General features: G+C 41.9%; 1 protein-coding gene and 1 long non-coding RNA gene across 13 annotated transcripts in view; both read left to right on the plus strand.

The window, feature by feature from the left end:
• KMT2C (lysine methyltransferase 2C) overlaps positions 1-24,454 on the plus strand; it is a 286,602-nt gene that overhangs the window by 58,007 nt on the left and 204,141 nt on the right. For all 12 annotated transcript variants that reach the window (XM_021079123.2, XM_085005082.1, XM_021079130.2 and 9 more), the window contains one exon: positions 24,204-24,292. In XM_021079123.2, the coding sequence (XP_020934782.2) occupies positions 24,204-24,292 (89 nt within the window). The remainder of the gene's footprint in view (positions 1-24,203; positions 24,293-24,454) is intronic.
• On the plus strand, positions 14,700-20,760 carry LOC146394878 (uncharacterized). The gene is made up of 2 exons (XR_014833558.1): positions 14,700-16,063; positions 18,658-20,760. It is a non-coding gene; the product is annotated as an uncharacterized LOC146394878 (long non-coding RNA).

Consider the following 24,454-nt stretch of genomic DNA (forward strand, 5'->3'; position numbering starts at 1 on the left):
TTGTTCTAAAATACATGTAGCTTATAAAATTTTAAAAGACCAAATCTTGAGATTCACGGTATGTTATTTCACTTGCTAAATTATTAAAATCGTGTTGTGCATTTAAGATATTTTAAGGCCTCTCTTGTAGATTGGAAGTAGGAGAAAATGGAAATAACACGTATTAAACAGTTAGGAAGAGGGAATAGAATGTGCTGGTCCAGGGCAGAGCTTCTCACCCTTGGCACTGTCGACGCTTTGGGCTGGCTCATTCCTTCTTGTGGAGGCTGCGCTGTGCTGTGCACTGAAGGGTCTTGACCAGCGTCTTTGGACCCTACCCTCCAGATGTCTTCGGACATTGCCAGTAGTCCTGGGGGGTCGAGGACAAAAGCTGCCTCCTGCCTTCCCAAGTTGAGACCCACTGCTCTAGACTGCAGAACGAGGACTGGGTACAAACATCATTGGCATGCCTAGAGCAGCACCCAGCACAGCCAGCACGCAAATATTTGTTGAATAAATGAATAATCACATTTTGGCTTTGAGTTAAAAAACCTAAGGCTCGGTGAGTGACTGCTCAGGCTGCTTTGCCTCAGATGGGATGTCCACGGAGCACTTCCTTCAGGTGTCGCTTTCTAATCTGCGTTGTTAAACTGGTAAGATTTTCCCCTCCTCTGACGCACCGTTAGTTCTCACGCTTTTTTGCTCTACAACTTGTAAGGGCTTCTCTGCTGAAATCTGTTAAGACTTCTCAGCTGGCATTTGACTCCTTTCCGTATCCTGGGACCATCCTCCTGTTCTCTTCCGAGTACGGCTGAATTTTACTCCCACTTCTCCCCACCCAAGCCATTCCTGCTGCCTGCGTTGTTTTCTTCTCCTCCGTTTCCTCATGTTCATTCCTTTCCCGTTTCTGGTCGGGATCTTACCTGTCCTTCTTTGTGAAGTCTTTGCTAATCATAAAGTGGTCTCTCTTCTCCCAAATGGCTTAGTTGCTTTTATTGCACTTGAGACATTCTGTTACTTATTTCACACATACACATTTCTTAAGTTTGATGAATGTCTCTTACTCATCCTTGTATCTCTGTCCGGGTGTTACTGTTATATGCTGGGTGCTGATTGAAGTAGACACTAAACGTCTTGTCTGAGATATTGTAGGAGGAATTCATTAATTGGGGAACAAGTTGAACAAGTCTTGCTGATACTGAAATTTTATGATGCTACTTTAGGCATACTTTTAGTCATACAGTTATAATCAAGTAGTATGTAAGTGTTTCTGAAAACCTTTTTTTTTTTAATTTAATTTTTTTTGTCTTTTTTTTTTTCTCTTTTCTAGGGCTGCATTCGTGACACATGGAGGTTCCCAGGCTAGGGGTCTAATCAGAGCTGTAGCTGTCAGCCTACACCACAGCCACGGCAACGCCGGATCCTTAACCCACTGAGTGAGGCCAGGGATCAAACCCTCAATCTCAAGGTTCCTAGTCAAATTCATTAACCACTGAGCCGTGAGGGGAACTCCTGAAAACTTTTTATCATGAAATTTTAAACATGTAAAAATAGGTCAAAATAATTTTATTGATGTATAGTTAATTTACAATGTTATGTTAATTTCTGCTATACAGCAAAGTGACTCAGTTATACATATATATATATATTCCTTTTAATATTCTTTTCCATTATGGTTTATCACAGGATATTGAGTATAGTTCATTGTGCTATACAATAGGAACTTCTTGTTTATCAATTCTGTATATAATAGTTTGCATTTGTTTGTTGATCCCAAACTCCCAATCCATCCCTGCCCCTTTGGCAACCATAAGTCTGTTCTCTGTGAGTCTTCTGTTTTGTAGAAAAGTTTGTGTTACATTTTATTTTTTTTTTTTTTTTTTTTTTTTTTTGTCTTTTTGATATTTCTTTGGGCCGCTCCTGCGGCATATGGAGGTTCCCAGGCTAGGGGTCCAATCGGAGCTGTAGCTGCCAGCCTACACCGGAGCCACAGCAACGTGGGATCCGAGCCGCGTCTGCAACCTACACCACAGCTCACGGCAACGCCGGATCATTAACCCACTGAGCAAGCGCAGGGATCGAACCCGCAACCTCATGGTTCCTAGTCGGATTCGTTAACCACTGCGCCACGACGGGAACTCCTGTGTTACATTTTAGATTCCACATATGCGTGATGTCATATGGTATTTGTCTTTCTCTTTCTGACTAACTTCACTTAGTATCATAATCTCTAGGTCCATCCATGTTTCTGCAAATGGCATTATTTCATTCTTTTTTTATGGCTAAATTATATTCCATTGTGTATATGTGCCACATCTTCTTTACCTCCTCATCTGTTGATGGACGTTTAGGTTGTTTCCATGTCTGGGCTGTTGTGACTAGTACTGCTATAAACATTGGGGTACACATATTTTTTCAAATTGTAGTTTTGTCTGGATATATGCCCAGGAGAAGGGATGGATGGATCAGATGGCAACTCGTAGAGATATTTTTATATTGAACCCCTCTTTCCATTGCCTAGTTTTGACAGCTTGTGATCAGTCAGTCATGTGTCATCTATGCTGTCACTTCTCTCCCTTCTCTTCCCCCCCTTATTTTACAAGTTCTAGATTTAAAATTATCATTAAATATTTTGCTGTGTGACTAGTTTTGTTTTTTTTAACATCTGTAAAATGTTTTGGGAAAACTGGTCCAACTGAAAGAATGGGAAGATGGAGTCTAGAAACTATTCAGAACATGGCCTTGAAGAAGTTTCATTGGTGGTATGAGGGCTTTACTGAGGGGTGAGTGGGAGATGAGCAAGTGGAGGTCGGCCACGTGTGAGGCCTTAAAAAAGACCAAAAAAAAAAAAAAAAAAAAGCCAAAACACAGTTTATTTTATTTATTTATTTATTTGTCTTTTTGTCTTCTCTAGGGCCGCTTCCTGTAGCATATGGAGGTTCCCAGACTAGGGGTCGAATTGGAGCTGTAGCTGCCGGTCTATGCCAGAACCACAGCAACATGGGATCCGAGCCGCGTCTGTGACCTACACCACAGCTCTCGGCAATGCCGGATCCTTAACCCACTGAGCGAGGCCAGGAATCAAACCTGCCACCTCCTGGTTCCTAGTCGGGTTCGGTAATCCCTGCGCCATGATGGGAACTCCAAAACACAGTTTAAATAATGATGAAAGACATCTGTAAAAGACATGTCAAGGTAGGATGTGATTAATGGTACTGAGTTGAATAGGCTTTGGGGAAGAAGAGGTGTGGTCAGGGATGTTTTAGAAGTCTGTAATTAAGCATTGGAGGAGTCTGGGATATTTGGAGAGAGGAGGTTCTTTTCTAAGTTAACTTTTTTAATTGTGAAATTTCATGTTCTTTCCTCTACATGTAGTTTCATTTGTAATTATATATAGTTTAAAGAATCACGAGTATGGAGTTCCTGTTGTGGCTCAGCTGAAATGAATCTGACTAGCCTCCATGAGGACGCAGGTTTGATCCCTGGCCTTGCTCAGTGGGTTGAGGATCTGGCGTTGCCGTGAGCTGTGGTGTAGGTCGCAGACGTGGCTCGGATCCCGTGTTGCTGTGGCTATAGGTGAAGGCTGGTAGCTACAGCTCCGATTCGACCCCTAGCCTGGGAACCTCCATATGCTGTGAGTGCAGCCCTAAAAAGATTAAAAAAAACAAACAGTATTTCTGCACCTACCTTATAGTTTACATTTACCCAATATTCTTTGAAGACCCCAAATGTTCTTCTCCCTGATCACAGCCCTTCCCCTCTAGAGCAATCACTCTGAAGTGTTTTTTGTCTTTTTTTGCCATTTCTTGGGCCGCTCCCCCGGCATATGGAGGTTCCCAGGCTAGGGGTCTAATCGGAGCTGTAGCCGCCGGCCCACGCCAGAACCACAGCAACACAGGATCCAAGCCAAGTCTGCGACAGAGGTTCCTAGTCGGATTCCTTAACCACTGCGCCACAATGGGAACTCCTGAAGTTTGTTTTTAACATTTGCTTGGTTCTTGTTATAGTTTTTTAAAACTGCATTTGTGTGTTATCTCTGTATATGTTTAGATTTGCCTACTTTAAAACCCGCTATCTTAGTGAAATCGTGTATTGTGTATACTGTACGCAGGCTTCTGCACCTTGGCCTTTATCCTTGTGTGTGGTGCATCTTTGTTCATACACCTAACCGTAGTTTATTATTTCGACTTCTGGATGGAGATATTTTTCCATGTTCCATCTTGTTTTCACTCTTCCTCTTTGGTCGTTATGCATTCTGTTGTTTTGTTTTTCTGCCTCCCCTGGGAATATTAGCATGAATATTGAAGATGTGACAGCATCCGTAGTTTACCTTACTCCTGAACAGAAACAGCTGGAGAGTGCTTTACCCCTGATCACCACTTACTCCTGACTCAGGCACCTTCTTGTTGTCCATCGTCTTAGTCCCTTTGTAGCCCCTTAAATCAGGCATTAATAGTAGTCTTCCTCCATGCAGTAAGTGTGTCTTAGAAAGAGTGACAAGTTATCCTTTTTCCTTACCGTTCTCCCTCTTAGATCTCATATTTTCCTTCTGGGAGATTTTCATTCTTCGTCACACTTTAGAAGTTAATTGGTTGGTGTCTTTTGGAGGTATAAAAATCTGTTTTGTGTGTCTAAAAACTCGTCGTCGTCTTTGAAGGGTAGTTTTACTTCTATATCTTGTGTGTGTACTTGTTCACAATTTAAAGTACGTTTTTTTTCTTTCAATCATTGATTAAAGACGATGCCAGCACATGGAAGTTATACACACAGGGTAACAGTGTTTTTCAAAGTGACTATCAGTTCACGCTTACATCAGTTAGAGTCTAAAAGTGTTGGTTGCTTTAGTTTCTTCCATTTCCTGGTATTATCGGATTTAAAACATTTCTAATATTGTAGGTGGGAAATATCTTTTAATAGTTTTAGGTTACATTTCTCTGTATGTATAAAATTGAACACCTTTTCAGTCTTGATCACTAAGTTTAATTTCAGTTGTACTTTGCCTGTACATTTAGATCTTTTCGTCGCTTAAACCTGTTTTGTTTATAAATGTAGTCTGATATTTTTGGTCTTTCTCTTGGAGACTTTACGTATTTTATAATTATTGGTATATGTTTGGATTTAATTCTGCCCTCTTTGTGTTTAATGCTTGTCACATCCTTTCCACCCCTTCCATGCTTATTTTTATTTTGATTGTTTTCTACTTAATAGTTCTTGAAATTTGGTACAGTTTTAATTCTTGATCCTTTGTAAATAAATTTCCCTTCCCTATAATAATTTTATTATTTTCTCTTTCTCTCTCCAAATGTTCTAGACCTTATAAAACTTAAACAGTCAAACCTGTAGACATACTGTAGATACTGTATGTGTGTAATCATCAGCCATAAGCACCGCCTCTGACTATACAGAGTTCATACTTACCTCTTTGTAGCAAGTATGATGCCAGTTTAAGGGATTATGCCCATTTTGAGCTGCTGTGATGATTACTAGCTGTTTGATTGGAATACGGTTGCTCTTGATTTTTCTTTGCTTTGGCTATAATGTTCTTATTGCTGCACATATTTGCCTTGACAATTACTTGCATAGCGTTTTAGTCTTTATAATTTTTCTCTAAGACCTTTTTGGAGATTTATTCTAGGCTCTGTTTTCAGATATTTTGGATAGGTTGTACAATTTATACTCCTACTACTTTCTTAATTTCCTGTCACCTATCCAGCTGAGGGTGTTATCACTCTTTGCTAATTTGATATGTAAAATGATGCCTCCTTTCTTTAATTTCTATTTCTAAAATTGTTAGGTTCAATGTCTTCCTGTGTTTAAAGACGGTTTCGCTGTCTTTCAGTTGTGGGCCATGTTCTTTGAATTTCTGTTGAGAGTTTGTTTTTATCCTCTTATAAAAACATTATTGTGTTGGAGCTCCTGCTGTGGTGCAGCAGGTTAAGGATCTAGCATTGTCACAGCTGTAGTGTAGGTTGCACTGTGGCATGGATTTGATCTCTGGCCTGGGAACTTATATATGCCGTGGGTGTGGCCATAAAAAGTATTGTCTTACTGTATTAGTAAATAGTTTTAGGAAAAATTAATGTTATGTAACAAGTGACATATTTTAGGTGGCTTAAGGGTCAAATTTACTCTGACCTTAGAATAGTACTGCTACGGCTTGATTTTTGTTGTGTGTTTGTATATGTATGTGGATATAGTCGTATACATAGATATAAAATAAGTTAATGAAGAAAGTGATCACAGGATTTTAAATTTCTTTTAAATGTATTTTTTATTATTGTTGATTTACAATGTTGTGCGAATTTCTGCTGTACAGCGAAGTGACCCAGTCCTACATGCATACCCAAGGATGTTGTAATATTTTATAGTCCAAATAATATTTGGTACAAACTTTCAGTTTCCAGATAGTTCTGGCATTGTAAGGACTCAGTAACAATTACAACTCTCAGAAGTTGAAAATTAGGACATAGGCTTTAGTCACAGAGACATGTCTAACTGATTGTGAACAAACCCAAACACTGTTCCTCTATTTTGGTTTTTGTTTGCTTGCTTGCTTTCTAGGGCCGCACCCGCAGGATATGGAAGCTCCCAGGCTAGGAGTCTAATCAGAGCTGCAGCTGCTGGTCTACACCACAGTCACAGCAGGGACAAGATCTGAGCCCTTTGTTCGACCTACACCACAGCTCACGACCTACACCACAGCTCACGGCAACACTGGATCCTTACCCCCCTGAGCAAGGCCAGGGATTGAACCCGCATCCTCATGGATCCTAGTTGGGTTTGTTACCCCTGAGCCACAATGGGAATTCCCTATTTCTTTATTTTAAAAGATGTATCATTAGGTATATTAGCTGGCTGGTGTTTGGAATATTTGCTGTATAGAGTGAGATAAGAAATAACCCCTGAACTATTAGCATGTAAAAAATAAAACACTCCCCTGGTAGTTCCCAAGGAAAATACCTTTTTAATTCCTTCTCCATTTATTGAAGTATAGGTGAATGTGTGCTCCTTATGAAAAACTCACGGAGAGTGAAAAATTAAAAATTCCTGGAGTTCCCGTGGTGGCGCAGTGGTTAACGAATCCGACTAGGAACCATGAGGTTGCGGGTTCGGTCCCTGCCCTTGCTCAGTGGGTTAACGATCCGGCGTTGCCGTGAGCTGTGGTGTAGGTTGCAGACGCGGCTCGGATCCCGTGTTGCTGTGGCTGTGGCGTAGGCCGGTGGCTACAGCTCCGATTCGACCCCTAGCCTGGGAACCTCCATATGCCGCGGGAGCGGCCCAAGAAATAGCAACAACAACGACAAAAGACAAAAGACAAAAAAAAAAAAAAAAAAAAAAAAAATCCTTAGCCCTCAGTTTTCCCTCATGTCTGCAGTTCCACGTGTATCATTTTAGGTGTTGAGCTCTGTAGTTGTATGTGCATATATATTACACACAAATGTACATGCGTATAAAACATATATGCATATCCATACATTTGTATATACTTAAATTCATGGACTCATATATTCTGTAATAGTCCGTTTCCTCATGAAAGTATGTTTCAGATCTTAGAGTTCTTTCTATTTTAGTACAAATGGAAATTACAAATACACTGGTGATTAGAAATTGCAAATCACTGAATAGGTAGAGCATACTTTATTTAAATATTTCTGTAACCAGCTTTTGTGTTAGTGCTATAGTGAACATCCTCATATATTCATATCTAAATCTATCTATTTATGCAATGAGATAAGATAGATTTCTAGATGTGAAATTGACAGATTAAATGTGGTTTGGATATTTTATCTTTTGGTAAATGTTGCTAAATTGCCTTCTAGTACAAACTATACCATTGACATCCTTGCCAGCTGTTATGAGTTAGTCTTTCTCTTTCATGTACTTCTAGGAGCACTGAATATTATTGATAGTCTTCATTTTCCATTCCGTTGTTTGATTTCCTGACTACCTGGTGAGGTTGAACATTGCATTGTATCTTATAGGTCAGTTCTCCTTATCTCCCAATTGCTTATTTGTATTCTTTGGCCCTTTTTCCATTAGGTTTTCTCTCAGTTTTCTTGGTTCTTCCTTTATGTCTATAAGCAACGTTTTACTTTATTTTTTATGAACGTTACTCCTAGTAAGTTGATTGTTGTGTCTCTTCATTACCCTTGAATTGATTATTGCTGCTGTTTGTTCGGCATGAGGTATAGGAAAGTTGTTGATGTTTATGTGTTACGATGCTGATCAGAAAATCTTACAGAACTCTGTTAGCTTTTCAGTTGTTTAACTTGTATTTTCTGAGGCGATGTCGGTGATGTTATCTGCTCTGCCAATCATGACAGTTTTGTCTATTCCCTTGTGGTATGAAAGCGTATTTCTCTTTATTTACTTTAATGACGTAACATTCAGCTTTAGGTGACAAGGCTGTCTCCCTCCCTGCCTCCTTTCTTTTCTTTTCTTTCCCTGTGGCAGATGGAGCTCCCAGGCCAGGGATCGGATCCCAGCCACAGTTGAGTCCTACACCGAAGCTATGGCAATGCTGGATCCTTAACCCATTGTGCCAGGCTGGGTATCGAACTTGTGTCCCAGGACTGCACAGACTCTGCCCATCCCACTGCGCCATAGCAAGAATTTCTGGCTTGCTTTCGAAGTTTGACTCTAGAGAGTTCCTGTTGTGGTGCAGTGGAAATGAACCCGACTAGCACCCATGAGAATGCTAGTTTGATCCCTGGCCTCGCTCAGTGGGTTCAGGATCCGGCGTTGCCGTGAGTTGTGGTGCCCGTCACGGATGTGGCCTGGATCCCTTGTTGCTGTGGCTACAGCTACAGGCCAGCAGCTGTAGCTCCACTTCGACCCCTAGTTTGGGAATCTCCCTATGCCAAGGGTGGGGCCCTAAAAAGCCAAAAAAAAAGAAAAAAAGTTTGTGAAATTTTCTGTTCAGTGGGAAGCAGAACTGTAACTTGCTTACCTTTAGAATGGTTCGGTAGTCATCTCAGTTCTGGTTATTAGATCCATACTTCTCCTCCTGGTTGCGGAGCCGTTGTATTCCTTCAGCAAAGCGTGTGTGGAGTGCTGGCGCAGCATCTGGCGCTGAGGGTGTGGGGAGTGCAGTAGTGACTGGAACAAAATTCCAGCCTTCATGGGGGTTACATTCTACCTGAAGAGACAGATTAATAGAACAACAAGAAATAGCATGTAATGCGAGGCACAGACAAGAATGAAGCAGGGAAATGGAGAGCAAGAGAGACAGGCCTTGTTTTGTGGATTTGCTGATGAGAAAAGTCCTCTCTGAGGCTGTGACCTTTCAGCAAAAACCTGCACGAAGAGAAGCCTGTGCACTCTCTGGAGAAGTCTTGTAGGCAGAGGAGTCCTTAAGCGTGAAGGCCTTAGGTGTGTTTATGCACCCGCAAGGGGGCCGGTTCAGCAGGATGGCGGCCTGCGAGGAGAGCGTTGGCACCTGGGAGCAGAGGGGACCAGGACAGCCACATCTCGGACTGCCTAGCAGGGCTTGGGAACGTTGGCTGTTATTCCGGGTTGAGAGAAAGAGAGTGACCTGATTTAATTTCATGTTTAAAAAGGTGGTTCAGCCTTGTTTGGAGAGCGTGTAGGCCTGTGGGAGTGGAGACTGGGAGGCCGCTGATTGCAGGATGGCCGGTGATGAAGGACGGGGGCTGTGGAGCCAGACCTGTTAAATTTGGGTATAGCTGCTGCCCTCTCTGCGCTGCACTTCATTCATCTGTAGAGGTGGTAATAGAATAGTACCTCTTCCATAGTAAATGCTCAGTAAAGGGTACTCGTGTGATTCCTACCTGGAACAGTAACGAAAAGGATGGTGGTGACTTGAGGCTGTTGGCATTGTCCCAAGTTTGCATGCTTGGGATACAGTTTCTCCTGCTGTCTGAGCATAGAAGGTTCTCACCAAGTCTTTCATGCGCTGAAAGGGCATAAAGCAAAGAAGCAGTTACCCCGTTTTTGGGAAAGGTGAAAATCATTTTTGGATTTTGTTTGGTGAGTGAAGACAGGTACTGATGTAGGTCTCTCATAAAAGTGAAGCCACGTAAAGCGAGCTCGTGAGAAGGGGGCCAGCGCTGTGCGTCTCGGAGGTAGATTTGCGGACGGGATGCGCGGGGGTGCGAGGACAGGAGCTGAAGGAGCCGGGTGGCTTGCAAGGTTGAAGCCACTGATGACTGGGGTGAGAAATGTCGGAAAAAGCTCGTTTCAGAGGGTAGAGTGTGGAGTGACATTTGTTTAGACGAGTTAACGTAGAGATGCCCGTCTGACTCTAGGTGGAGATGTTGAGTAGGCAGTTCAATGTGAGTTGTCATTCAGTGGAGACTAGGGAATGGAGGAATTTGGGAGGTAAAGGAATATATGTAGCCGTTCCCTTTGTGGTGCAGTGGAAATGAATCTGATTACTATCCACGAGGACTTAGGTTCAGTCCCTGGCTTCACTCAGTAGCTCAGCGATCTGGCATTGCCTTGAGCTGCAGTGTAGCTTGCAGACACGGCTCGGCTCCTTCGTTGCTGTGGCTGTGGTGTAGGTTGGCCGCTGTAACTCCGATTCGACTGCTAGCTTGGGAACTTCCATATGCTGCGGGTGTGGCCATAAAAAGCTATGTGTGTGTGTATATATATATATATATATATATATATATATATATATGCGCGTGCGCACACACACACACACACACACACACATATGTTAAGACATTAGATAGGGATTCTCTGGTGGCCTAATGGGTTAAGAATCCAGTCTTGTCACTGTAGTGGTTTGGGCTTGATCCCTGACCCAGAAACTTTCACATGCCACAGTTGCTGGTCTGTGGGGGGGGTGTAGATGGACATTAGGTGGGATTAGTCCTGGACACTCTACCCTTTGGGGTCAATAAAGAGGAAGAAGAACTGGCAAAGAAAAGGAGCAGGAACAGCCAGTGCGGTAAGAGAATCAGAAGGGTGTTTTGTCCAAGGAGCTAAGGAGGAAACGATAGCTTGTCTCATGGGCATCTGAAAGATGGAGAGTTGCCCATCGGAATTGACAGGGTGTAGGTCTTTGGTAGAGGAGATAATTTATTGACAAGACGCTTTGGATTGTGACAGGAACGCCACCATTATCCAATGATGATAGGCCTAAATCGGCACAGTCTAGGCAAACCCAGCTCGTGTGTATGTCACCCTGCTTATAAGTGGCCCTGATCCCAGACATTTCAGTGGGATTGTGGGGAAGGACACGGAGCTGAAGCGGAGAACAGGACAGGGAGCTTATTCAGGAAGTGATGTTGTGCGGGTGGTGCAGAGAAGTGCAGCAGGACCCCGGAGGGCGTGGGGAGACCGGAGGGTTTCTTTTCCTTTAGAAGATTGCTGTTATTCAATAAATTAGTATGCTGATGTTATTAGTAGCTATCGATGTTATTCAGTAAGTTGGTATACTGACTTGCCAGAGTAGGAAAGGTTGATAATTCAGGAGAGGAAAGAAAGAACTGTAGGTGCAGAGTTCCTGAATGGGATCCAGATTGGTGTAGGGGGATTGGTGTCAGCTAGGAGCACAGATCCTGTGTCTTATAGGAGGGAAGGTGAAGTCCATGGAAAAACACTCAGGAAAATTGGAAGATTTGGTAGGAGGAGGGTATGGAAACTCTTCTGATGACCTCTTTTTCCCCATTGAAATAACAAGCAAGTTCTTTGTTGTTGTTGCTGCTGTTGTATTTTTAGGGCCACCCCCAAGGCATATGTAGGTTCCCAGGCTAGGGGTCAGATCAGAGCTACAGTTGCTGGCCTACCCCACAGCCATAGCAACGCCAGATCTGAGCTGTGTCTGCGACCTACACCACAGCTCACAGCAACACTGGATCTTTAACCCATTGAGCAAGGCCAGGAATCGAACCCGCTACCTCATGGTTCCTAGTTGGATTCGTTTCCGCTGCACCACAATGGGAACTCCCACAAGCAAGTTCTTTCAACTGAATGCGGTAGAATGAAGGGGGTCTTAAGTGTTTGAAGACAGAAAAGGCATGAAATAAATATCTAAGGAAATGGGAGAGTAAGCTGACCAAAGTGGAGATCACTGGCAGCAGTGGTTAAAAATACACAGTGAGGAGCTCCCGCCGTGGCTCAGTGGTTAACCAGCCTGACCAGCATCCATCCATGAGGACGCAGGTTTGATCCCTGGATTCGCTCAGTGGGTTAAGGATCGGGCATTACCATGAGCTGTGGTGTAGGTTGCAGACGAGACGCGGATCCCACTTGGATCCCGTGTTGCTGTGGCTGTGGTGTAAGCCTGCAGCTAGAGGTCTGATTTGACCCCTAGCTTGGGAACCTCCATATGCCGTGGGTGTGGCCCCCAAAAGAGGAAAGACAAAAAAAAAAAAAAAGGAAAGACGTACAAAGCGAAGTCAGTAGCTTGGTCGTGTCTTTTTCCCGCAGCTTGACTTCCTGAGTCGATAGAGGTTTAGATCAGGATGGCGGTTTTCCCAGGCCAGAATAAAGGCGTGATGTGAGGGCAGCAAGTATTGGGGATCTAGGTCTCTGTAACAGAGTGATCGTACCTGCTGACCAAGCTGGGAAGGGAGGTGATGAAGATGTGGCCGCGAGGTGACGCCTGACAGTGGGTGTCCACCAGGGCGCTGGCACTGCAGGGCCTTCCCTTTCGTCCTCAGGGTACTCCTGGAGGTAGTGCTTTTAGACCACCTCCCAGATGAGGAGGTGGAGGCGCGGGGTTCAGGCAGCTGCCCCAGCGTCGTGCCGCTGTCGTTAGCCTTCTGAGCCAGGCGGTCTGGCTCTGCAGTCTGTTCTCGGAACCGCCGTGTTCCAGCTGCCTGTCAGCGGGACCGGGAGAGCTGGTGACCCGATGAACGGGTGGGTCCCGTAAAGTGGAAGGTGTGCACATGATCTGTTCAAGTCCCTGCTTTCAGACCTCTTGTTTTTTGGGACTGTGTGGGTCCAGTGGAGTGAAATCCGGAGATGCTTAGAGGAGGGAGGGACTTGAGCTTGTGGGAGCTGTTCCTTTGCTGCTTCGGTGTGTGAAGGGCTGAGGAACGGAGTTCTCACCCAAACTGTGTTTGGTAGCATGTGCAGGCACTGGCTCTGGAGAGCTAGCTCCCCCACCCCCCAGAAATGTTTTTGCAGTTGAATTTTAGGAGGAACCAGTAGTTTTATAGATCTCAGCAGGAGTTCATGGATCTGCTCCCCAGTTTGTTGCCCTCTCTACAGTTTAGCTCTCACCAATTAAGTGACTTTGGGCAACTTATTGAACCTTTCGTGATTTCAACTTGGTTATCTGTAAAATGGGAGTAATAATGCCTACTTCAACAGGATAGGTAAGAGGATACAGTGAGAATAATGTACTTAAAGGCAGCGTAAGGGTCATTTATTAATTCATTTGTCAACATTTTAAAGTCTTCATAAGGTGGAACACTTGGTGCCAAGTTGTGGGGAATAGAAAGTGAGTAGGACATGTCTTGGGGGACCTGGGTGAGATAACTAGGCGTCACAGTGCATTGGAATGAGACTTTTTGGAGAGGGGTCAGGACAGGAAGCAGGTCAATATGCTGGGGGCCGATTTGCCAAAGAAGCAGTTACTGAAAGGCTAATGCACCATTAGCCAATTTGCCAATTTATTGAAGGATCACTCTGCCAAATGAATAATTTGGCCACTTAATCACAGATTTAACAGACTTATTTTAAGAATGTTTTAAGTAAATTAATATGAATACATTTTCTTAGGGATATCGTAAGAATACTTCATGTATTTTGAAGTGCTGTTGTTAGGGGACATACACACTTAGAATTAGAATTATCTGTTGTTGGAGTTGCCATTGTGGCTCATCGGGTTGAGAACTTGACTAGTATCCATAAGGATGTGGGTTTGATCCCTGACCTTGCTCAATGAGTTAAGGATCCTGCATTGCTGCAGGCTGTGGTGTAGATCACAGCTATGGCTTGGATTTGGCATAGCTGTGGCTGTGGTGTAGACTCACAGCTGCAGCCTCAATTTGACCCCTGGGCTGGGAACGTCCATGTGCCTCGGATGTAGCCCTTAAAAAAAAAAAAGAATTGTGTGTTGGGAATTGACCCTTTTATCAATATGTAATAATGTCCCTCTTTATCCCTGGTCTTTTTTTTTTAAAGGATTGTGTTGTATGATATTAGCATATCCACTCCAGCTTTTTTTTTTTTTTCTTTTTGACTTCTCTAGGGCCACACCCGCAGCATATGGAGGCTCCCAGGCTAGGGGTCCAATCAGAGCTGTAAATGCTGGGCTACACCAGAGCCACAGCAACTCGGGATCCGAGCTGCATCTGCGACCTATACCACAGCTCATGGCAACGCCAGATCCTTAACCCACTGAGCAAGGCCAAGGATTGAACCTACAACCTCATGGTTCCTAGTCGGATTTGCTAACCACTGCACCACGACGGGAACTCCACTCCAGCCTAATTTTGATTAGTGTTGTCTGGTATATGTGTTTCCTTAAACATGTCATTGTATTCGATTTCACTTTCATGGAGACAGCATATAATTGGGTCATATTTTTTAAACTGATTCTGACAATCTCTGTTAATTGGTGTATTTAGACCACTTATGGTTAAGGTAATTATTTTATTTTAGGCCCACCATTTGTTATTTATTTCTAGTGAGCCTTTTATTTTGACTTTTGTAATTTTTATTTTAAAAATTTCCACCTGGCTTTTCTTCTTTTCTTTTTTCTTTTGCTTTTTAAGGCTGCACATGAGACATAGGGAAGTTCCCAGGCTAGGGGTCAAATTGGAGCTACAGCTGCCAGCCCTACACCACAGCCACAGCAATGAAGGGTCCGAGCCTCGAATGTGATCCACACCACACCTCACGGCAACGCCAGATCCCCAACCCACTGAGTGAGGCCAAGGTTCGAACCCAAATCCTCATGGATACAGTTGGATTCATTTTCGCTGCGCCACAACGAGAACCCCCATTGGTTCTTCTTTATACCTTTATATCTTTATTTGCTGATACTTTCTATTTTAAGTTTTAATAGTATTAAAAATTTTATAATAGCTGCCTTTAAGTGTACATCAATTCCAATCTTCGTGTCATTTTATCATTGTCTTTTTTTGTTCATTGTAATTTTTTGTGTGATTTGATATTTTTGTAGTTCTTTGAGTATCAAGTAATTTTGGATTGTTCTTGAACATTTTGAATATTATATGTAACACTGAGTTTTAAAAATATCTTATGGAGAATGTTGATAATTTTGATTTAGTAGTCACGCGGCTTGGGTAGATACGTGCTACAGGTTTCAATAGCCTTTTATGGACTGTAGTAAGGTCATTTTAGTTTTCCAAGCCTTTGCAAGGCTATTTATTTGTACGTGTGCAGTACCAAGCTGTCAGCCTGGGACTTGGCCAGAGGTCTGTGAGCTCAGTTCTGAAAGGCTTTGTTATGCTAATTCAGATCAGGTTCACCTGGGGGCAAGTTTCTGTACCTCTCTGCTCTGCTCACTCCTGGCTTTCCTGCTTCTTTGAGTTCAGGCCAGGGAATCCTGGAGAGGTAAAATGGTAGTAAACTTTGTGATACTTTGGTAGTACTCTGAATTTTGGTGTCTGTTCTTGAGCAACTTGCTCTTACATGTTTTATAGTTGTATTCAGTAGGAGAAAACATTTGGTACATATTCCTCCATCTTTTTAGAGCTGGAGCCCCTTGATAATCTTTTGCATGTTTTTATTTTTTTTTTGTTTTTTTTCGGGTTTTTTTTTTTTTTTTTTTTTTTTTTTTCTTTTTTTGCTATTTCTTGGGCTGCTCCCACGGCTTATGGAAGTTCCCAGGCTGGGGGTCAAATCGGAGCTGTAGCTGCCGGTCTACGCCAGAGCCACAGCAATGTGGGATCCAAGCCGCGTCTGCAACCTGCACCACAGCTCACGGCAACGCCGGATCGTTAACCCACTGAGCAAGGGCAGGGACCGAACCCGCAACCTCATGGTTCCTAGTTGGATTCGTTAACCACTGCACCATGATGGGAACTCCCTTTTGCATGTTTTTAAAGTGAAAAACAGGCTGGACTTTTTTTTTTTTTTTTTTTTTTTTTTTTTAGGGCTGAACCTTCGTCATATGGAAGTTCCCAGGCTAGGGGTGGAATCAGAGCTGCAGCTGCCGGCCTACACCACAGCCACAGGAATGCCCCATTCAAGCTGTATCTGTGACCTACGCCATAGCCTGACCTACACCAAGCTTGGGGCAATGCCAGATCCTTAACCCTCTGAGCTAGGCCAGGGATCAAACCTGCATTCTCATGGATACCAGTTGGCTTCTTAACCCTCTGATCCAAATGGGAACTCCGAGGCTGAAGTCTTAATTTTCTTTTATTACCTTTGTTTTGATTGGTATGACTTTTTTTTTTTTGGTCTTTTTTTCTTTTGTTGTTGTTGTTGTTGCTATTTCTTGGGCCGCTCCCGCTGCATATGGAGGTTCCCAGGCTAGGGGTTGAATCGGAGCTGTAGCCACTGGCCCACACCAGAGCCACAGCAACGCAGGATCCGAGCCGCATCTGCAACCTACACCACAGCTCATGGCAACGCCGGATCGTTAACCCACCGAGCAAGGGCAGAGACCGAACCCGCAACCTCATGGTTCCTAGTCGGATTCGTTAACCACTGCACCACGACGGGAACTCCTGGTATGACATTTTTAATATCTACAAAAATAGGTATTGGAGTGTTCCTTTTTTATTCTGTTGACCAGGTCTACATGTTTATGATGGATATATATATATATATATTTTTTTTTTTTTTCCCCCCTCCTTTTTATGGCAGCATCACAGCATATGGAAGTTCTCAGGCCTAGGGGTCTAATCAGAGCTACACCTGCGGGCCACAGCCACAGCCACAGAGCTCCATCTGCGACCTACAGCACAGGTCATGGCAACCCCAGATCCTTAACCCACTGATCGAGGCCAGGGATCAAACCCGCAACCTCATGGTTCCTAGTCAGATTCGTTTCTGCTGTGCCACGACGGGAACTCTGGATATTGGTTTTATATAATGTCTTTGATTTTGCTCTCAGTGTAATACCAGTTTCATAGAATGAGTTGGAAAGTGTTTCTTTGTTACTTACTGAAGATAGTGTAGGATTAGTATTATTTCTTTAAAAGTTTGATAGAATTCAAAAAGGGAAAAAAAAAAAAAGGACTTCAGGTTGTGGCTCAGCGATAACATACCTGACTAGTATCCATGAGGACGAAGATTTGGTCCCTGGCCTCGCTCTGTGGGTTAAGTATCCAGCATTGCTTTGAGCTGTGGTGTAGGTTGAAAGCTCAGCTTTGATCCTGCATAGCTGTGGCTGGCAGCTGCAGCTCCAGTTCGAGCCCTAGCCTAGGAACCTCCATATGCTGCACGTGAGGCCCTAAAAAAAATCAAAAAGAAAAATTGATAAAATTCATCTGTGAAGCCATCCCAGATTGGGTTTTCTTTGTGTGTTTATACTTACAGATTCAGTGTTTAAAATAGACACTGGGCAGAGTTCCCATTGTGGCTCAGTGGTTAACAAATCTGGCTAGTATCCATGAGAATGCAGGTTTGATCCCTGACCTCACTCAGTGGGTTAAGGATCCGGTGTTGCCATGAGCTGTGGTATAGGTTGTAGATGAGGTTTGGATCCCCAGCTGCTGTGCCTGTGGTGTAGGCCGGTAGCTATGGCTGCTATTAGACCCCTAGCCTGGGAACTTCCATATGCTGTGATGCAGCCCTAAAAAAGCAAAAAAAAAAAAAAAAACGAAGAAACACTGGGCTATTCAAATTTTCCTTTTTGGCTGTGTCCTCAGCATGAGAAAGCTCCCAGGCCAGGAATCAAACCATAGCACTGATCCGAGCCATGGATCCTTAACCACTAGGCCACCAGGGAACGCCTCAAATTTTCTTTTTGTTTATTTATTTTTGTCTTTTTGCCTTTTCTAGGGCCGCTCCCGAGGCATATGGAGATTCTAAGGCTAGGGGTCTGATCAGAGCTGTAGCCTCCGTCATACGTCAGAGCCACAGCAACACGGGATCCGAGCCTCGTCTGCAGCCTACACCACAGCTCACGGCAACACCTGATCCTTAACCCACAGAGTGAGGCCAGGGATTGAACCCACAACCTCATGGTTCCTAGTTGAATTTGTTTCCGCTGTGCCACGAGAGGAACTCCAAAACTTACAAATTTTGAATGCTGTGTTTTTATTTTCATTTAGTTCAAGCTATTTTCTAATTTCATTTCTTGGCTACTGGGTATTTAGAATTGTGTTTTATGTTTGTTTTCTTTACTGAATATCTGAGGATATTTCATTTGTCTTTTTTGTTTTTAGTTTATTATGCCAGAGAACATGTGCTCCGTGATTTCAGTCTTTTAAAATTTGTTGAACGTTGTTTTAACGCCTACAATATGGTTTATTTTTCTGGATTGTGTGCTTGAAAAGACCAGGTATTCTGTCATCATTAGGTAGGGTGTCTGACACTGTCAGATCCATGTGGTTGGTAGTGGTCTTACGCCTTCTGTCTCCTTACTGAGTTTTGTGTCTACCTCTGTCTGCTATTGAACAGAGTGTTGCAATGCCCAAGTATAATTGTGAATTTAGAGAGTTCCCGTTGTGGCTCAGTGGAAATGAATCTTCCTAGCATCCATGAGGATGTGTGTTTGATCTCTGGCCCTGCTCAGTGGGTTAAGGATCTGGCATTGCTGTGGCTGTGGTGTAGGCCGGTGGCTACAGCTCCAGTCGGACCCCTAGCCTGGGAACCTCTATATGCCGTGGGTGTGGTCCTAAAAAGACCCACCCACCCCCAAAAAAAAATTGTGGATTTAAACATTTCTCTTAAATGTTCATGTATTTTGAAACTTTGCTTTTGGGTATACTTGTTTAGGATTATTATCTTCTTGATGCCTTGACTCTTATCATTATGAAATGTCCATTTTTAGTTCTTGCAATATTCCTTGTTTGAAGTCAACTTTAATAGTATAGTCCCTGTAGGTTTCTTTTAATTAGCATTTTCATATTATGTCTTTCTGTCTCTTTGCTCTTTTATCCTATATTTAAGGGTCTTAAATATCCTTAAATATTTAAGGGTCTTAAATATCCTATGGTAGGGTCTTCCTGTCTTTCTTTTCTTTTTAAGATTTTTATTTTTTCTATTAGAGTTGATTTGCAATGTTCTGTCAGTTTCTGCTGTACAGCACAGTGAGCCAGTCACACATATGTATATACGTTATTTTTCTCACATTATCCTTCATCATGGTCCATCGCAAGTGACTAGATACAGTTCTCTATGCTACGCAGCAGGATCTCATTGCTTATCTACTCCAAATGCAATAGTTCTGTCTTTCTTACTTTATTTTTTTGGCCACCCATGGAGAAGTTCCAGGGCTGGAGATTGAACCCATGCCACAGCAGTAACCTGAGCCACAGCAGTGACAATGCTAGATCCTTAACCTGCTGCACTGCCAGGGAACTCCCAATCTGTTTTTGTTGTTGTTGTTGTTTAGTTTTTGTTTTTGTTTTTTTTGCTACTAGTAAAGTTAGTTGTGGATCATTTTGATTCTGCTGAGACTTTTGTCAGCTCTTTTAGGAATGGTCGAGAATAGCATTCGTTCTGGCTTCTTTTAGCCCTGTTTCTATGGTGTGTTCCACTCTAGTCTCTGCTGAGTACATTAGCCCTTGATGTCCTGGAACTTAGGCTAGTGGGAATGTGATGGATTCCCTGCTCTTTGTGAGTGTGGGACTTGTTTATATTGCAGCCCTTCTGGAATTGTTCTTGGAGGCTGTTCCTGTTCTGCCTTGTGGGGTTTTACACCACAACTACACAATTGAGTGTTCAGATGAAAACTCAAGTTTAACCTCATGCAGATTTCTGGAGCTCTTTCCCTGCACAACTCCCTCATACTTTATTCTACAAATTCTAGCCTCCTTTACGGGCCCTGAACTGCTGACATCTTTCTCCCGTTTCCAGCACAATCCCAGCCTTTGAGTTCCCTCTTTTGCTGCTGTTGGTAGATTAAAGGCATGCAGGTAGCCTTTATGATGGTAGAGTCCACCTCGTTTCTTTTTTTTTTTCAGGGATCACAGTCCCCTCCCTGCCTGTTATCCACTATCTGATAATGGGAGTTTCTGAAACTTTGGTTTTCTAGTTGTTTATGGCATGAGGGTAATTTTCAACCTTCTTATTCCCATGTGGTTTTAAGTGGAAGCCTCCTCTGTTATCTTAAGTCAAATTAGTTTTAATTTATAAGATTAACAAGGGACACTGAATTTTTGGTGGAAAATTTTCTCAAAAGTGTTGTATTATTTTACTTCATATTTCTTTGCAGCAAAGTGAAGCAAAGAAAAGTAAAATGAAAGTTAGGTACAAAGAAAGAAGAGAAGAAGGAAGAAACACCAAAGAAAGATTAAAATAAATAATCTTTGTGTTATCATTTATAATTAAACTTCAACATTCTATTTAAAACCAAAACTGAGAACATCTGAATGCAATATGTAAATATAAAACACACATCTATTTTGCTGTTTAAGTATGGGAATTGGCAGTTGATGTGGATTTGACAATATGACCGTTACCTTTTGCATTCAGAAAAACACTCAGGGTTTGATTAGTCAGAGCAATCATATGTAGGAAGCCACTGAGCAGCATTAAAAAGACATGAATGAAATATGGGAATTTTAAAAATGACAGGTCGTTGATGCATTGGTTCACTGACCGGAAGGAATGGGATTCTGATGGATTGATGAATGTAAAAAAGCATGTTTTATTGGTGCCAAAATTGAGACTAGGAGAAATAAGTGAAAAAAGCAAAGCAAAAATTAAAAATTTATTTTTTAAAGGAAGTACAGCATTGCAGACAACCAGTATATTGAAATATTAGCTAAAGCCAGTTGTGCCAAACCCAATAACCAGTGATGCTCAGAATAGTGGAAGGAGACTCAAAATAGAGCAAACGTTGGCCTGGAAGATTAGGATTGGCCAGCCACGCCCTGTGTGTTTCAGTTTCTTTAACCAGGAGTGAACAAATTATGAAGAACAGAAAAGAAAGGTTAAAAGCAGATTCTGCCTCCATAACATCTCTTGAATTCATTTCTTATTCTCTATCCCATTTAGCAGTCTTGTTGGGATTCTTTCGAGGATTTCCTGTCTTCCTGTACCTAGTCCTTACCTGGGCCTACACATTTCTAAACAAATGGATCCTCCCCCACCCCCCTTTTAAAAATTCTTTCTTAGACCCGAGGTCTCCTTGCTGCTCTTCTTGGTCACTCTGTCCCAGCTGCATGCGTGTACCCTTGCAGTCCTCCCAGCATTCTTCCCACTGTTGTCTCGAACAAGACTTTCCCATTTGCTGTTCCTGCTACTGCATGCTCTTCTCCCAGACAGCTGCATGGTTTGGTCGCTCTTCTATTTCACACCTCTGCTTGAAGTGTCTCCTTACTTGGATATGATTTCAGTTTTTAAAGCTTATTTTGTAAATGTCTTACTTGAAAAGATAGCCAGTCCTTCATTCTTGGCCTTATTTTTTCCCCTTAATATTCCCCCCTTAAGTATTTTCTTGATATTATGTGTGTGTTATTTTGTTTCCATGAGTAACAGATTATTTCTTCTCACTAGACTGTAGTAGAGTGAGGGTGGGGGCTTTGTTTTGTTTACCTCTGTATCCGTGTTTTAACGGAGCGAGACACAAGGAGGATTGATCGAGGATCTAATGATGCTTGTTAAAAATGTTACCCAAAAACTTGCTTAAAATGCTTTTAATATAGTATTTCATCTATCAGCTTCTGAGAGTGCGATGTTACAATCTCCCATAATGATTGTGAAACTATCAATTTCTCTTTGTTGTTCTGGTTTGTTTTCTGTAATTTGAAGTCCTCTTTAGTTGCGTTATCCTGATGAATTAATCTCTTCATCATTAAATAATGACAGCAGAGCCTTAAGCCATTTATTTTTGCTACGGAAACTCATTAGTATTTTTTTTTTTCTATTTCATTTTTTGTTTACTATATATTTTTTTCTCCTGTTCTGCTTGCTGTTGGACGGGTCAGAGTTTCCTCATTCCTCCTTTCTCTTTGGCTTATTCTAAAGTTTTCTTTTAAATTAAACATAACTACTTGACTTAATAAATTCTAAAGATAATATCTCCCTTTTTCTGAGAACAATAGAATCAGCCTTCGTCCTGATCACCCTTTCCATCAAGTTTTGGTCCCTCTTAATGGGTTCGGCCTCCTAACCTCTCCTCCACATGAATGTTGCTATTTCGACTGTTTGATTTAATGTTGTATTGGCAGATTTTAAAACGATCATTTGAATATTAAATTATACTTGCATTCTGATTAATTTACTGCCATTGCTTGCTTGCTTATTTATTTATTTATTTATTTATTTATTTATTTATTTCTGCTCTCGTGGCACATGGAGTTCCCAGGTCAGGGATCAGATCCAAGCTGCAGCTCTGGCAAAGCTGGATCTTTAACCTACTGTGCCTGGCTGGTAATCAAACCCGTGTCCCAGCACGCCCAAGATGCTGCTGATTCCATTGCACCACAGCGGGCACTCCAATTCACTGGTATTTTATTGAGATTTTTTTTCATCTCTAGTTTTTGGATATGTTAGGATTTTGGTTCAGATATTTCTTTTTAATTTTTGGGGGGGGTAGGGATGACTTTTTGACAATTTGCGGTGATTCACTTACAAACCTATTTGGATTTTGATCATTTTAACTTTAAAAATTCTTATGTCTCTGTTACTGATTTTGATTGATTAATATGCTTTAAAAAACAAGATTTAGGTGGGTTTCCTGTTTTTGTTTTGTTTTTTAATTTAAAAAAATTAAAAAAAAAATCTTTTTAGGGCCACACCCATGGCATATGGAGGTTTCCAGGCTAGGGGTCTAATCGGAGCTGTAGCTGTTAGCCCACGTCACAGCCACAGCAACAGCAGATCTGAGCCGCATCTGCAACCTACACCACAGCTCACGGCGTCGGATTCTTAACCCACTGAGCAAGACCAGGGATTGAACCCACAACCTCATGGTTCCTAGTCGGATTCATTTCCACAGCACCATGACTGGTTTCCTGTTTAAAAACCAGCCTTTTGCTTTATTTTTTCATATTTTCTTCTCTTTCTTACTGTTTTCTTTCAGTGTTTTTCAGCTAAATACTGAGTGTGTTTGTATTTTTTCTTTTTTTAAATTGAAGTGTAGTTGATTTGCAATGTGTTAGTTTCAGGTGTACTGCACAGTGATTCAGTTTTATGTGTGTGTGTACAGTTTTTCAGATTCCTTTCCCTTATAGATTATTACAAAATTTTGAGTATATTTTCCAGTGCTGTATGGTAGGTCCTTGTTGGTTATCTATTTTATATATAGTAGTATTTATCTGTTAACCCAGAATTCCTAATTCCCCCTACCCACTTTGGTAACCATAAATTTGCATTTTATCTTTGTAGATTTGTTTCTGTTTTGTAAATACATTTGTATCATTTTTTAAAGATTCTACATGTAAGCGATTTCATATGCTATTTGTCTTAAGTAATGAAATAATTTAAAGCTCCGAAATTATCTGAATACTGCTTTGTCAGTTTCTGTTTTTTTATATGCAATGTCTTGTTTTTTTCTTATGTATTTTTAACCTTTTTGACTCGTTTCTATCCCTTATTTATGAGACTTCAAGAACTGTAAAGGCATTCATTGTTTTTTCTTTTAATTGCATTGGTTAAAAGAATCTTCCTTTACCATGATTCTTACATTTATTTTACTTTACTGAAGTGTTTATAAATTTGCAAAGCAGGTGAGATTCGATCCTGCTAAGTAATTTTGTTTCGTGGGTGTGACTTGCAAGGGGCGTGTACCACTTTCTCCTTAAGGGGCAGGTGACTTTAAAATACGCATATCTGGATATCATTCCTCCGTTTCAGTAGATCCAGAGACATTGCCTGGTTTGTGAACTTTGTAAAGAACTTATTGGGTAGCTAAACCCCACTGCTGTAGACAGAGGGAGTCAGTCTCGAGGTTGGGTAAAAGGGAAAACCTAGTGGGAAGAAGCCCTAAAGAAATGAGTTACGTTGACACCGACGTACTGGTGTGGGCCTGTCTCCACAGTTAGTAGAAGGAAGGGCTGGATTTGTGGGAAAAAAGTATACTCTCCGATATGGTAAAACGAAGGGAAAATTGTCTAAAGTGTTTCGTGTCCCTTCGCCTTGAGCTTTATGTTGATTCGAACCCTTAAAATGTAATGTTTAATTATAGGTATTTATTTCTTTGTCTGTAGGCCTCGAAGTAGAGGAAAAACTACCGTGGAAGATGAGGACAGCATGGATGGGCTGGAGACAACAGAAACAGAAAATATTGTGGAAACAGGTATCAAAACTGAAAAAATTGACATAATTTACACAATTCACATTCTCTCTCTACTGAGTGCTAGAATTTCCATGTGCTAAAATAGTTTGATAAGTAATGACAAAGTGAAAACACTGAGTTTTCTCTTTTTCCTCTCCAAAGCTCTGATGTAGTAGAAATTGT

Source organism: Sus scrofa, chromosome 18, assembly GCF_054392235.1.
Source record: "Sus scrofa isolate SSC_HxYL_T2T_F1_AM1 chromosome 18, Sscrofa_HxYL_maternal_Yorkshire_Landrace_v2.0, whole genome shotgun sequence".
In the NCBI taxonomy this organism is placed as follows: Eukaryota; Metazoa; Chordata; class Mammalia; order Artiodactyla; family Suidae; genus Sus; species Sus scrofa.